Below are 16,391 nucleotides of genomic sequence, written 5' to 3' on the forward strand. Positions count from 1 at the left end.
TGTAAAGGTTTTTATATACAAATACGCATATAGTTATCTTTTTCGCCGAATGAGTCTCTTAATATCTGTAACCAACATTTCGTGACGGTGGGACTAAAGTTGGCTGTGGAAATCCTTAACAAACTCTCGGAGACTCAATCTTCTTTAACCTCTAAAGTAAAATTGTGTCATTCAACCGCTAACTCCTTATTCTTCAGCCTAAGTTTACGAAGTTGATAAAATCATATCAATTCTTAAATCGGATAGCGCTAGCGCTCCTGGCCCAGATTCTGTTACGGCACTTTTTATTAAAGAAATCAAAAACACTATCATTAAACCACTAACCTATATTTGTAACCTGAGTTTAATCTCTGAATGCTTCCCAGATAGTTGAAAATTGGCTCAGGTATCTCCTATTTAGAAAAATGGATCTAAAAGTAACCCTAACAATTATCGTCCTATATCGTTTACCCCAACAATTATCGTCCTAGTGTTGGTTTCGTCTTGGCAACATTTTACATGAAAATGTTTTTGATGGGAAAGTTTATTCAGAAAGAGATATACACGGTGTTTCATAACCCACTGAAAACGTAAAAACAGTGTTGAGAACCGATAGGAGAATCGATCGCGCTATGTTTTAATGGGGGTATTTTTTTTACATGCCCATTCTACAGCTTTGTAACAATATGAATAACTAGCATTTGACACGTTATTTGTCATTGAGCAATTGGTAAACCTTATCTCGTTGCAGTAAGGTATGCAAATGGTCTGTTAACAGTGTTTACGATGGTAATTATCAATTGTTTGATGTCACTAAAACGACGAAGCATTTTAGAATTACCAGTCGAATAGAATTGTTAAGAAAACTGAACATCTAATATTTTTGTAAATATTTATCGGATTAAAGAATAAATCCCGCCGTCGCAGGGATCTGCATATTCTTTCTCTTCTTTTTAATGTTCTTTTTATTCCTTCTTCTCCTGTCTATCTCTCACAAAAATTCAAATTTATGGCAGATGGTAGTGGCCATCGCCTTCGATCGAGTGCAAATCTTGCACTGGCAACACCTCATCACAAATCTAGTGCGTATGGTAAATCTTTTGCGGTACGAGCGGTTCAGCTTTGGAATGGGTTGTCTCCCTCCTTAAGGAAATCGCGGTCCGTTGCATCGCTTAAGGGGCAGTTAGGGAAACTGTGGCTATCGGACCAGAATTAACTGTTTGTGACTATGGATGTATATTTATTATAAAAAACGTAGGTATTATATATATTTGTTATACTGTTACTTCAAATTTTTATCTTATTTTATTTATTTTCGCCCTCTTTTATAAATTTATTGACTTTCCTCTAGTCTATTGTACGCAGTGCTATATTTGTCTGCCGTTCTTCATAAATTCTCATCTACTCAAAGGTTAACTGGAAGAAATCCCTTAAAGGGATAAGTTCGCCTTTGTACTGCCTATTTCTGTGCCATATTTGTGTTCTATGTCTTTGTACAATAAAGAGTTTATACATACATACATACATAAATAAATAAATAATCAAGATGAGTTCAAAATAAAAAAATACTGTTGGGGTGTCTCAGGTTTTCAGTGGCTCAAGTAACACCGTTTATACCGTTCTATGACCATAAAGAATTATTTTTTAGCAATAGTACCTTAAACTAAGAATGTTATTTATAGGTACAATTGTATTTACATTATTTTGACATGTAATTATCTATTACTAATAAAATATATGAATATGAATATGAATATGAATATGAATATGAATATGAATATAAAACAATTAGAGCGTGACAGATTATTTTGTTCACAAACTGCAGAGATATAACATTGATTTAAACTTTCAAGATTTTTACTCATTATTATTCACAACGACGGGACTTAATCGCGTAAGATAAGTTGTAAATTTACCTCTCAGTCTTCTCCGAGACCACGGGGACAACACCATCCTCGAAACGACTTGTTTTACGCGATTAGGTCCCGTAGTTGTGAATAATAATATGCAGATATATAACTATAATGCTTGTTGTTTCATAAGCTACTCCTACTATTGATACTAACATTACTGACTGTACAAATGTGACGTTTTCAAGCAACAGGTACCACATTGTCGCTTACTATAAGGACGTAATGTTTGCGCAAGCTCACACGGATGACTACTATGCCATAGTACGCAAGAGAATTGCCTCGTTGCTCTGCAGAGTGCGGGCCAGCTCTTACCCCATCCTGGCCGATACGACTCACCTATAATGCGGCATTTTGAATGTGTCATAACCGCTATTAGGTGATAGTTGTAAGAATTTTATTGCTGTCTGTTTTTGTTTTGTCGCTTTCTGTTTTTTGTTCCACTAACACTAAGTTTTTAATCTTAATTGTTACTAACCGTTATGGGCCAGTGTTGTCTTAAATAAATAAATTAAATTGAATTGAATTGAATTTGCTTGTATCCTTAAAATACGAATAACCTGTCACAGCGTCCTTATGGCAAGCGACATTGTGGTACCTTTTGCTTGAAAACGACACAAATATTGCTCGTGCCTAGTATCAAATCTGAGGACCATCGAGATATAACAAAAATAAGTAACCTGTCAATATTTACGTCTTTCCTGATTCATCAAAAAATCAACCGATCCATTTTTCCACAATATTTTTTGTGAGGCCAATTCCATTTTTATAATTATGATAAGGTTTTGATCTTACTTTATATAATATTAAATATCAAAATTTCGGGCTTTAGCATCGATTTTGAGATTTGTGGCAGCAATGCAGTCGAAAGTAATGTCGCGCTGCAATACTGTAACAGCAATGCTGCCTATTGCATCATATGTCATTGACATTTCACTCGGACTTATTGGTGCGCATTGATGCGAGTCGTGTCTCGTGTCAAAGGGGCCTGCCTCGAAAGAAAATCGAAATTTCGTTATCTGCCTCTCTATCGCTCTTGCATATTCAAGTGTGAGCGCGTGGCCTTTGTGCCTGAGGCTCACACACAATTAGCCACGCGCGCAGGCACAAAGGCCACGCGCTCACACAAAAGAAATAATGGCTTTTGTTTAACAGAATGCCATTGTTCGTACAGGTAAGTGAACGAGCTCAGTAGAGATAACGTTAACTATAATAAAGATGCAGATAAAAAAAAAATAGAATTTAGTTTATAATATTGTCTTCGGTTACCGCGATAGTTACTCATGAAATAAAACTATGAAAACGGATTATATCGCGTATATTGAATTTATAATACATCCCGACGTTTCGAACTCTTTACAGCGTTCGTGGTCAACGGGTGACTCAAACAATCACCCGTTGACCACGAACGCTGTAAAGAGTTCGAAACGTCGGGATGTATTATAAATTCAATATACGCGATATAATCCGTTTTCATAGTTTTAGAATTTAGTTTTTCACGGTAGAGCCCCAAGTTTGTAACAAAAGAGCCTTACCACGACTGCAGACTTAAAGCAGTGTCAAAATGACATAATAAAATTCGCTAACGTACCTAACTTACTTTCTATATATCTCACTCGCACTAATATGCAAGTATGAGCGAGATGAAAGTAAGTTACGCTAGTGAGTATCTCAGTGTCAAACTGGTGGCAGGGAAGCCGTAGGGTAAACTCACATTATTTGGTGACACACCTAATTCGGTGATACAAGTTTTGAAGCATGACACCGAGGAAAGCTAGTGAATTGGGGCCTTTTTAATGGGCCTCACGGCAAAGCCGCCGAAGCCGTAAAGCCGTGAGGTCCTAACTCACTAGCTTTCCTGGGTGTCATGCTTCAAAACTTGTATCATCGAATTAGACGTGTCACCAAATAATGCGAGTTTACCCTAAATATCAAAACCATATCAAAGTTTTGTAACAGAATCGCAACTCAATGTCTTGCCTACGCCGCTTCGAAATAAGACTCGAAGGATTCTATTGGATTACGGACATTACGGCCCGCCATTGATAGAAATAATTGACCCACTTTCCAGCGATATAAAGGGTTTGCAAAGGTGGGCTATTCTTCGGGATTACTACTTTTATAAAACTAGCTGACGGGTTGTTTTGCAATCATGTACTTGGGCAGAAATGTAAATTGGATTTCAATAAGATTATCTTCTATGTAAAGGAATCAAAGGGCCCTTATCTTCTATGTAATGTATGTAAGGAATCAAAGGGCCCGCGACGCCCTGCACACTAACAGGTCAGGCGGTGTACGTGTCGGATGGCCGAGTGTTATGATTTTAAAATAATAATTTCACATAATATTGTCTTCGGTTACCGCGATAGTTACTCATGAAATAAAACTATGAAAACGGATTATCGATAGATAGATAGATAGATAGCGTTTATTCGTGGCAAAAAAGAGGAAAACACGTACATAGGAAACACAACATAAATAATATAAGCCACGAAATGGTCCCGACTCAGCATGGTGCTAGCCTGGCTGGGCTAGCGCTGATCTTCCGTCGGGGCCATGAACTAGTGCAGTTCTAAGAATACTAACACAGTATAAAACAAATAATAAAAGACACGTCAAGATTAATTAAAACAAACAAGATGCAAAAATAAAAATAAACAACAATTCGTTAAATAATAAAAATGAGAGTGAGTGGCGGTTGCGGAAGGGACAAAAAAAGGCAGATATCGCGTATATTGAATTTATAATACATCCCGACGTTTCGAACCCTTTACAGCGTTCGTGGTCAACGGGTGACTGTGGAAAAATGGTGGTCAACGGGACACAGTCAATTTGTGTAAGAATGTCCCTATAATATTTATAGCACTGTCGTGTAAAAAGAATATGAAGATAAATAAAAAAGTTCGTTCCGTTCAACGTTCCGCTCCGACTGTTCTTTACTGTCACCGAGAACAGTCATTGGCAACTGTCAGTAACACTACTTCTCCTTTATTTTGCAGTTGAACCTTATTCGTTAGCCAATAAGGTATAAATCCGAATAAAAGGTGAAATTGTAGCTCGGTATAAGCTCGATATATTTTTATTGACAGGTGCGATGACGTTGAAAGCTAAGTAATGGAGATTGAATGAAAATGTGATTTGTTTTGATAATGTTGGGTGAATTTCATGCCACCAATGGCATGAAACACCCAAATCCCAAGATTTGCAAAGAAATATACACAGGTAACAATAAATTATGGCGGAGGTTGTACAATCGCCATCAGATATATCGGAGCGGCCAAGGTGCTCACAAATATCTGAACACGCCTCTATTGTCAGGGCGTTAGAGTGCGTGTTTAGATATTTTTGAGCACCTCGGGCGCTCCGATATATCTGATGGCGACTGTACCAAGTTGAAAAATGTAAAAATGTATGCTGTTTTCATGAATAAATGCTTTTTATGGTTCCGTACCCTATTACTAAGACTCCGCTGTCCGTCTGTCCATCTGTCCGTCTGTCCGTCTGTCTGTCCGACTGTCTGTCATCAGGCTGTATCTCACGAACCGTGATAGCTAGACAGTTGAAATTTTCACAGATGATGTATTTCTGTTGTCGCTATAACAAATAAACAAAAAATACGGCTAAAAAGTACGAAACCCTCGGTGGGCGAGTCCAACTCGCACTAGTCCGTTTTTTTTACATCTTCGCTGCGGCAATTAGCTTAACTCGTAATTAATCATACTTCGTAAGACGTCTTTAGACCCCCTATCGCAGTGAACGTGTTAAGGGCGTAAAGCCGGGAAGTTGGAAGGGAATACAAGATCCCACCAAAAACATTTTCACAAAATGTTAAAAAGACGAGACCATATCACTCGCACTATCAAAAAGATCTCATGTAGAGCCAAGCTTCTAACTCTACACTTTCAAACTCTACAAGCCCTAACTTCACAAACTCTACACTGTAAGAGCGTTTTCATATTGTTTGTATGTATTTATTTATGCATTAAAAAAATCATTATTACTAAAAAACCGGCCAAGTGCGAGTCGGACTCGCGCACGAAGGGTTCCGTACCATTACGGAAATAAACAGCAAACAAATCACGTTTGTTGTATGGGAGCCCTATTTAAATATTTATATTATTCTGTTTTTAGTATTTGTTGTTATAGCGGCAACAGAAATACATCATCTGTGAAAATTTTAACTGTCTAGCTATCACGGTTCATGAGATACAGCCTAGTGACAGACAGACGGACAGACGGACGGACAGACGGACAGCGGAGTCTTAGTAATAGGGTCCCGTTTTTACCCTTTGGGTACGGAACCCTAAAAACGATAAATAACGCAAAAAAGGCGACAACATAGGTAACGATAGTCACAAGAAAGCCGACTAAAGTAAACCTGAATAGGTACCCAGTTATGAATTCCATAACTATTTAAACTGCATTATAGTATAAGGGGAGATAACAACAAGCCATAATTTTCGTAATTAGACACTTCGCCTGCCCTGAATTTCTCTTCAAAATAACTTTTGCCTTATAATACAATATAAATTGACATCGAAATCGTATAAAACTATACGAAATTAGGTATCACTTTATATTGGGTAAAGGCTTATCCTAAGTTTGCAATGGAAATAGCGGCTGCTAGCAACAGATGTGTCTAGCGAAGGGATAAATTTAAATTCAGCTGGCATTCAAAACACGACTTTAAACTAAGCCATTTAAGTCTAAAATCAATTGACAGCTTTCACGATTTTAGTACACGACAAAAACAAGCGAATATCGACGCTTCGCAGCGAAGCTACGTTCGAAATTCGAATGATCTTTATAGTTGGATGCTGAGATTCAACAAACGATTTTGAGTTCTAAATGCCCTAGACAAGGTTGGATTTTGATCGGAGCACGTTAAACTAGATATGAGTGTCTCTTTATGGAGGTTATTAGAACTTGTACTATTATAAACGCTTACTGAATGAAAGCAATTTAAGCGCTTAGAAGAACCAGTATTAAGTGCGTTTTAACCCCCTAACGCAAAAAAGGGGTGTTATATATATTTGACGCCAATGTCTCACTGTCTGTGATATCATAGCTCTTAAACGAATGGACCGATTTCGATTCGGTTTTTTTACGTGAAAGAGCCTCCTTGCGGTTATTTTAGCTATGTTCGATAGAAATTGATCCAGCAGTTTAAATAGTTGAAAAATCTATGCCATCATCATTTTGAAAAAGAGCTATTGCTGTGTGGCAGTGGCAGTGTTTTTATTTTGAATCTAGAGGTACTAAATGGTTGGAAAACGTTGGATTCTCGTGTAGTAGGTAAGAAATTGGAATACAGTCGGGTCGCATTGAATCGGTTATTTCCGGAATAGCTTTTTGTCCGTCGCCCGTTGGATTTTAAGAAGTAACATGGTTTTGTCCCTTGACTGAGCTGAATAGCCAAAATTTTAAAGGGTAAGAACTTTTAGTTTATGTGACAATGGTAAAATTATAAGTTTTAGACATTTCAACTAGGGAACAAATCAAATTATTTTATGACTAGCGACCCGCCCTGGCTTCGCACGGGTAGTTCAATTAATTAACACAAAATCTTTACAAATTATATCTACATATAAATATTCCTCTTGAATCACTCTATATATTAAAAAAAACCGCATCAAAATCCGTTGCGTAATTTTAAAGATCTACATACAGACAGCGGAAAGCGACTTTGTTTTATATTATGTAATGATATATAAAAAAAAAAAAATTAAGAATATTGTTAAAGCTGTTTAAAAATCTTATATGTGTGCACGGCCCACGCACACATGCATATTGTATTTAATAAGTACTTTCCTAAACACACTTCAGTCTTCAATAAATCGTAGAACAAGCAACACTCATTTGTATTATTTCAAAAAACAGCAAGATCCAAAATCAACCTTATTACAATCAACAAATATATTTATTTTGCACACAAAGATGGGAATTTGCAGATGGAGTATACATGAGGTCCAGGTTGCGCGCATACAGCGGTACATTTATAACAGTATGAACAGGGGTCCCCAAACTAGGCATAGCCTGTATCTTGGGCGACCAGTTAGTGAATTAAAAACTAGATTGAAAAAAAGTAAGTCTAAAGGTGAAGATAGGTGCTAATGCTAATAATGTTTTCATTTGTGTTTTTAAGTAGTCACACCATATAAATTATAAACTGAAATAGATAACATACACTAAAGAAAAAGTTACCAAGTCCACCGGTGGACGAGGCGGGAATCGAACCCGCGTCTTCAGCTTACGCGGCTAATCCTGACCACTAGACCACCCGGCCACGGCGGTAACCGTCCCAAATTCTCTGATGTATGATATCTTTGAAAGGCTAGGTGCCTTTGACCAACTCTAAAAATAAATAAATAAATAAATGAATAAATGAATAAATGAACAAATGAATAAATGAATAAATGAATAAATGAATAAATGAATAAATGATTAAATGAATAAATGAATAAATGAATAAATGAATAAATGAATAAATGAATAAACGAATAAATGAATAAATGATATGATATGATATGATAAGGGTGAGCAGTGTGTGCTTACACTTCCTATACGAATCCTTTACTAGATTACGGTTTCAGACTTTTTTTAGCTGAATGGTTACTTGTGGGTGGCGACAAGCAGCTTTGCTGTTGCAACATTACTGCTGCAGAGTTGACGCAGGCGATTTCATGGTCAATTATCTTAATAAACTGATTTGGTTGGAGTGACAGATTGAACGTTCCAATCGCGACAACAATGCAGCATCGACAGCAATTTGATTGGAGTGACAGATTGAACGATCCAATCGCGACAACAATGCAGCATCGACAGCAATTTGATTGAAGTGACAGTGTGAAAGTTCCAACCGCGACAACAATGCAGCATCGACAGCAATTTGATTGGAGTGACAGAGTGAACGTTCCAATCGCAACAACAATGCAGCATCGACAGCAATTTGATTGAAGTGACAGAGTGAACGTTCCAATCGCGACAACAATGCAGCATCGACAGCAATTTGATTGGAGTGACAGAGTGAACGTTCCAATCGCAACAACAATGCAGCATCGACAGCAATTTGATTGGAGTGACAGAGTGAACGTTCCAATCGCAACAACAATGCAGCATCGACAGCAATTTAATTGGAGTGACAGAGTGAACGTTCCAATCGCGACAATAATGCAGCATCGACAGCAATTTGATTGGAGTGACGGAGTGAACGTTCCAATCGCGACAATAATGCAGCATCAACAGCAATTTGATTGGAGTGACAGATTGAACGTTCCAATCGCGACAATAATGCAGCATCGACAGCAATTTGATTGGAGTGACAGATTGAACGTTCCAATCGCGACAATAATGCAGCATCGACAGCAATTTGATTGGAGTGACAGATTGTACGTTCCAATCGCGACAGCGATGCAGCATCGACAGCAACGCAATTTATCGAGGAAATTGACACTGGCAATGCCCGTTAGCCGCTGCTGCAAGGTCTACAGTCGTAGATCGAATAAAAACTTTTATGAAACAGACCTTTGACGACCAGTCTGGCCTAGTCTGGTAGTGACCCTGCCTGTGAAGCCGATCAACCTGGGTTCCAATCCCGGTAAGGGCATTTATTTGTAATAAGTCATAAGTCATAAGTCATTTATTCATAAAGCTAATTTACACGTTATAAAAATGGAACATATTTACATATGCCGTTAACAAATACACAAAATCAATTTGAAATAAACATAACATCACATAAATCACATTATTCGTAATAATATAGAAATAAAAGAATTAGCTAGTTAACATTAGTTAGTTAGTTTGTGTGATTAGCACAGATATTTGTTCCTGAGTCTGGGTGTTTTCTATGTATTTAAGTATTTATATATTATATATATCGTTGTCTGAGTACCCATAACACAAGCCTCCTTGGGCTTACCGTGGGACTTAGTCAATCTGTGCAAGAATGTCCTATAATATTTATTTATTTATTATTTATTATGAACAATCACAGAAAGAACATCTAAATGTTGGCTAAAAAATCTCTCTATATATCAGACAAGCGCAGACCAAATTCACATTCAAGCACATGTTGCGCAAGTATTTCTTGACAAACTTTCTTCTTCGTCAACTTAATGATTCTCAAGGTATATAAATATATATAGTATCTATGTATGTATGTTTATTTGTATTAAGTATATCAATATAGTCTACATATATTCATTTAATCTTGGTTACAAATTCATTTACTTTAAAAGACACTTCACCTACTTAATCTTACTGGTTTAACCCATTGGTTGACTGGTAGAGAATGCCTTAAGGCATTAAGTCCGCCTTTTGTACTTTAATGTATTGTGCAATAAAGATTAAATAAATAAAAAAGTTTTACCTCTAACTCGCAATTTAATTGACCGAGCGTTAGCGAAGGTCTCCGTTTCAGCTTAGGCAAAGATTCTTTCGTATGTCCGGATATTCTCTACAGGTCGCATTTCTCAATCGATTTTTGTGAGCGGGTTCGATGATTAAATAATAGTTTTTTGCTGATTCGGTTCTTCGAAATTATTCAAATTGGCGGACCCATACTGTTTATATGATATGATATGATAAACTTTATTTCAGACACATTAGGTATCCATAAAATTGGTTAGTAACAAGTGGTAACAAATAACAAAACAAAACAATCCACCTAGATGGTATGCTAACTCATTTGAAGTAGCGCGGTTACTGGCCGGTAACACAAAAAGGGTATAAAAAACAATATCTATAATACGTCAGTGTCATTCCAAACGCGAATACAAAATAATACTATGTAAAAAAAAAACCTGTAGAGTGTAGACTTTTATTGGGGAAGTGGGCAGACGGTTGCGGGAGAGTGGTCATGACCCTCGCTCCGGGTCGTTCCTTTTGCAAAGGTTGTCCATCGCTGTTCAACGTGGCAACGCGGCGAGCGTGATGGGCTCCTTTGCATCTGGAGGGGCGCAGGGCGCATTTTGTGAATAGTTTTTGTGTTTATTAGGTTCTAGTTTAGGTTAAGATTTTTGTAATGTTTTATTATGTATGACATGTGTGTTATAAATTGTTTAAAGTGCTCCAATAAAGAAAGAACCAGAAAGCAACCATCAGTGCCACCAGCAGAGGCCTCTGCCAGCAGCAGACCCGAAACCATACCGGTAAGCCAAGCCTCCTCTGGGTTAGTATAGACATAAAATGCCATTTGCGGAAAGACCTAAGCTCTCCTACGTGAACACGTTCAACGCAGCTGGCCAACTTTATTGCCACGCGTGCAATAGAGTATTTAAGAGCAAGTTCGGCCTGGCCAGCCACATTAGGGCTCACGCTAGACAACGTCCATAATGTTTATTTAGGGTCGCTGTAGCCGCCGTGCAGGTCTCGACGACAAATAAAAAGACTTCGATTTGAAGTAAACTTATAATCAATAGGTGCTGGTTACTTTACAAGGTACAGTTGACGTAAACGGTTAAAGGTGTAGAAGTGGTGGTAACTGTATGGAGGCTGATGCGAAAGTGGTTAAGCTAATTTTGAATGTTAAAAATGGTAGTCTAAATTTAGGCGCCTCTAATTGGCCGCGATACAGGTTATGCGGGCGCGCTATGGAGCGCTCCTATTGGTGCATTTAAATAAGCCTCCGCATAGTAAGCGAGCCCGACGGCTGCGTTTTGCTACTGCATTATACACATAAAAGGTTCCGTTCGCAACAGTCGCCGACATCGAAAACGATGAGGAGGACTATATATATTAGCACAATCACCATTAAAGTCCACATGGCTTTTCGCCACACATATATTAATTCAGTTTTTCGAGATCTACAACTAACAGAGCCACTATATAGTATTTAGTATTATAGTTACCTGGTAAATTCGTGTTTCAAGCTTGCTTGATTCCCTAACCAAAGCAAATAACATGTCACCCAAGTTTGTATTGGCAAAGTAAACATATATCATACATATTCCATGACATATCACATGCCATCGCAAAGCAAACAAACCACGAGACCTGAACAAGTAACTTGTATGCAAGTTATGTGATATAACTTTGGCCGAGTAATTTCTCGGCCCACAATACCACTTTGTGTCATTTGGTGTCGAGACACTGGGGCCGTGGGGTCCAAGCGCAAAAGTTATTTTTAAAGAACTTAGCAAAAAGCTCGTCGACGCAACCGGTGACCAGAGAGTGGCGGCTTTCTCTCGCAGCGCATAAGTATTGCCATTCAGCGAGGGAATGCTGCCAGCATCTTTGGCACAATGCCGCGGGGGCCTTATTTAGATGTTTTTTAATTAAGAGTAGTTTTGTTTTTTATTTTTTATAAGTTGTTATTCTTATGAAATAAAACTATGAAAACGGATTATATCGCGTATATTGAATTTATAATACATCCCGACGTTTCGAACTCTTTACAGCGTTCGTGGTCAACGGGTGTCACCCGTTAGTTAGTTAGTTTTAGTTTTACTTTTAATTGAATAATAATATGTTGTACAAGTAAAAATTATCATATCCTAAAGAAAAAAAGTAATTGTATAGGTACATATATTTAGGTTGCAAATAAGTCAGATTCATTTTAGTTCTTCTTCCTCTCGTTATCCCGGCATTTTTGCCACGGCTCATGGGAGCCTGGGGTTCGTTTGACAACTAATCCCATGACTTGGCGTAGGCACTAGTTTTTACAAAAACGACTGCCATCTGACCCCAGAGGGTAGACTAGGCCTTATTAGGATTAGTCCGGTTTCCTTAAGATGTTTTCCTTCAACGAAAAACGACTAGTAAATATCAAATGATACTTCGTACATGAGTTAGTTGTGCTGCGTTTAGACTCGAAGTTATTTCTTTTATAAATAAATGTAGGTTCATATTTAGCTTTCAAAAATTTCCGGAAAATCCTTCCCAACATCTCTTTCTTAGTGAGTGGGTATATCTCTATGTATTGTATGTATGTAAATTAATATATAATTATGTAAATATTTTACTAATTGACGTTAAAATATTTCTTTAATTGTATAATGAGTGGTTATTTTTTCTTCTTACCGTTTTTTTATTCGTACACTATCGATTTCTAAAACTTTTTGTTGTTTATTATCGAACTGCCTTAAGGTGTCTAGAAGAGATCGCTTACAGCGATAAGACCGCTTGTTGCTATCTTTATTTACATTGTAAATCTAAAATAAACCATCTCTGGTCTGGCGCTCCACAATACCAGCTCCTTCCCCTTGACTCCATCCAACGTCGGGCAGTTCGTATTGTCGGCAATCCCGAACTTACTGACGGCTTAGAACCTCTTAGTCTTCGGAGAGACGTTGGCTCTCTTTGCATGTTCTACCGTCTGTACAATGGGGAATGTTCCGAAGAACTTTTTGATCTGGTGCCATCATCTCGTTTCTATCACCGCACCTCCCGCCAAAGGAGCAAAGCTCATCCTCACTTCTTAGACACATGGCACACCATGAATAAGCGGGCAACCCACTCGTTTCTTCCCAGAACGTGCAGAATGTAGAATGAGTTGCCTTTGTGCTCTTCAAGAAGCGGGTATTTAGGGTTCTCAAGGGTCGGCAATGCTTAAGTGGCTCCTGTGATGTTGCTTACGTCCATGGGCGACGATGACTGCTTCCCATCAGGCGGCTCGTCTGCTCGTTTGCTGACTATCACATTAAAAAAAAAATGTTGTTTTTTTTTATTTTGTGGTGCTATAATATAATATACAAGGTGTAACAAAAATAATAGTGGGAATCCATTTATAGGCATATTCGGTACCGTGTTCTTATTAGGAAAAAGTAGAAGATTTTTTTTTCTGACACCAAAAATTTTTGGCGTTTGTACAGAGGGTTGACATATAAAAAAGTATTTTTCTCAAAAATGGACGGCAAAGTCGACGTTGCCGGTTAAAAAGTGGGTCGCGAAGGGCGTAGTTTATGGTCCGTCAAAAAATTAAAAAGTTAAAAACATTGCAGTCTCGATTTCGGGACTGCAATGTTGCATACAAATTCCATTATTTGTCGAGTTCCAAACTTTTTAAAAGTTGAAGTGGCCATATCAAATGAAGGCATAGGTCCATTAAACAGCCAAACAGATGATCAGTACTTATTATTATAATGTTGGTACCGCGACTATTATTATTATAATGTCGGTACCGCGTATTTTCAGCAGAATTTTAATTTAAAAAAATAAAAAGGCGGCAAAGCAAATCTTTTTACTTTTTTCTGTGAAGATATATACATAAGAGCGTTGCTTCTGTAAAATATTTATATTATATTTGTTATTATTGCGCCATTTTTGAGAAAAGCACTATATATGACTCGGCTGGAAGGCTACTTGCTGGCTTCGGATTCAATTAAACGGACTCCCAAGGTCGTCCGTTTAAAACCAAATCTCAGCCAGCAAGTAGCTACTTCCGAGCCTTGACAATAATGTACTATTTTTTTGCGTCAAAAATTTGTATCTTCTACTTTTCCAAATCAGAACACGATACCGAATATGCCTTTAAACGGATCCCCATTAATTTTGTTACACCCTGTATACTTTATTTTAGTTTACTTACGTGTAAAAACTATATTATAAAATAAAGAAATTGTACCGAGTTTAGCATTGGACTTACTCATTTGAATCATCCACTTTCAATATATATTATGGGGCATTTTCTATGAAAAGGGACCTTATAGTCGATGGCGCTTACGTCGCACAGCGTCGCGCGACATTGTATTTATATCGGAGCATCGTTTATAATGGCGTAAGCGCCATCAACAATAAGAGCCCTTTTTATAGAAAATACCACATATTTCTTTGTCGACAACTTTATTTAATATTTTTCCTATGTGCTCGAAACCAAATCCTCTTCCCACTATTTTCCTTTTATTTTCAATTTCCAATAAACAAAGTGGATTTGCGTCAAGATAATATATTCATGATAACTTATTCCTATAGAATAAGAATATATTTTCCTGCTTTCAAATAAATGTGTGGGCATAAGAAATAAAAAAGAGGGGCCGTGGCCCGTGAGTTCAAGTCTCACCCAAGGCAGTAATTTTTCCACTTTTAAATTTATTCTAAGCTTAATAAGAAATAAAAGTCAAAATATATTTATTTTGATATTAACTTCGTCTCTTCATCTGCTCGAACTTTCTAATAGAGTTCAAAACTCGTTTTGAATTTGTATAAACTTGAACAAGTACGTAGAAAATTAAGAGGAAAAAAGTTCGTTAAGTTTTTTGTTGTAGAAATCATGTGACCATGTGTGTGGGATCAAATTTTTCCACTTTTAAATTTGTTCTAAGCTTAATGGCCGTTCGCAGACGTTTCTGCTTGTTAAAAATTATTAAAAGAATTTTATTAAGTATTTATTTTTTATCAGATACAAGTACCACTAGCCTCGACACTACTCGCACCAGTGACTCTAAACGCAGCACATTACTAGACATGTTTGAACAAGTCAAGTCGAGGACGTAGCCATTTCGAGGACTTCGTTTCCATTGCACTAATGACATGCATATATGCAAGTTAAACCTTTACAAAGTAAACTGCAATACGGCAAAAAGGTAATGACACCAATACGCCAATGGTACACTTTTACTTTTTCACCGAGCAGAAAATAGTTCGTTAACTTCGTTATTACAGAAAAGCCTATCGATTTTTCGCCCCCGAAAACCCACATAAAGCAAATTTCTTCGAAATCGTTAGAGCCGTTTCCGACATCCCCGAAATAGCGCCATCTATTGACTTACCTTGAAAACTTCCTTAGCAGCGAAAAGCGTCAACACAACTACCCCCATTAACTGGAAACATATTCAGATATCACTTACTTACAGTATTACACTCATAACTTCAATGGTTGTTTCCCCTTTAAATGAGAAAACCTTTAAAGCGCGTTTTAGAAACTTCTTATAGCGCCATCTATCGACTCACCTCGAAAACTTCCCTAGTGGCGGAAAACGGCAACACAGCTACTCCAACCAGAAGATCGGCGACCGCCAATGATACGATGAATAGATTTGTGACACTGCGCAGTTTCGACGAGCACAGGACAGCGGCGATCACCAGACAGTTGCCTGAAACAATACAATACAAATATTTAAATGATTTTAAAATGGATAACTACATGAATTTAATTCGACTGTCTCTGTTTAAATGTATTTTTTTTCTACTCGTCGACTGTAATGGTTGAATTAAGATTTCGTATACCAAACTATAATGGAGTAATTTTCATGAGCCCAACTCAACTATAATATTAATTTCGATACGCTGTAGTCAACTATAAAAAAAATACCAATCACGTGCCGCCGCGCTCCCATAGAAATGACTAAACGGGCAAAAATAGCCGCGCGTTGATGTACCAATTTTCATTAATTATTTAGGTTTTATATTAGTAAAAAAAGTAATATTTTAGATGACTTGTAGAAAATAGTACATTTTACAACTAGTGTGAAAAGAATGTCTTTTTACCACTAGTACCGAGGTATCTTGCCACGAGCTGAAAGCGAGTGGCAAGACTCGGTACGAGTGGTAAAAAGACATTTC

General features: G+C 37.4%; 1 protein-coding gene across 1 annotated transcript in view; it reads right to left on the bottom strand.

Annotated features, from left to right (window-relative positions):
• Positions 1-16,391, bottom strand: part of LOC134750680 (octopamine receptor Oamb) — a 164,995-nt gene that overhangs the window by 25,325 nt on the left and 123,279 nt on the right. Inside the window, exon 3 of the mRNA XM_063685915.1 lies at positions 15,780-15,922. Within this exon, the coding sequence (XP_063541985.1) occupies positions 15,780-15,922 (143 nt within the window). The remainder of the gene's footprint in view (positions 1-15,779; positions 15,923-16,391) is intronic.

This window comes from Cydia strobilella, chromosome 20 (genome assembly GCF_947568885.1).
Source record: "Cydia strobilella chromosome 20, ilCydStro3.1, whole genome shotgun sequence".
NCBI classification, from domain to species: Eukaryota; Metazoa; Arthropoda; class Insecta; order Lepidoptera; family Tortricidae; genus Cydia; species Cydia strobilella.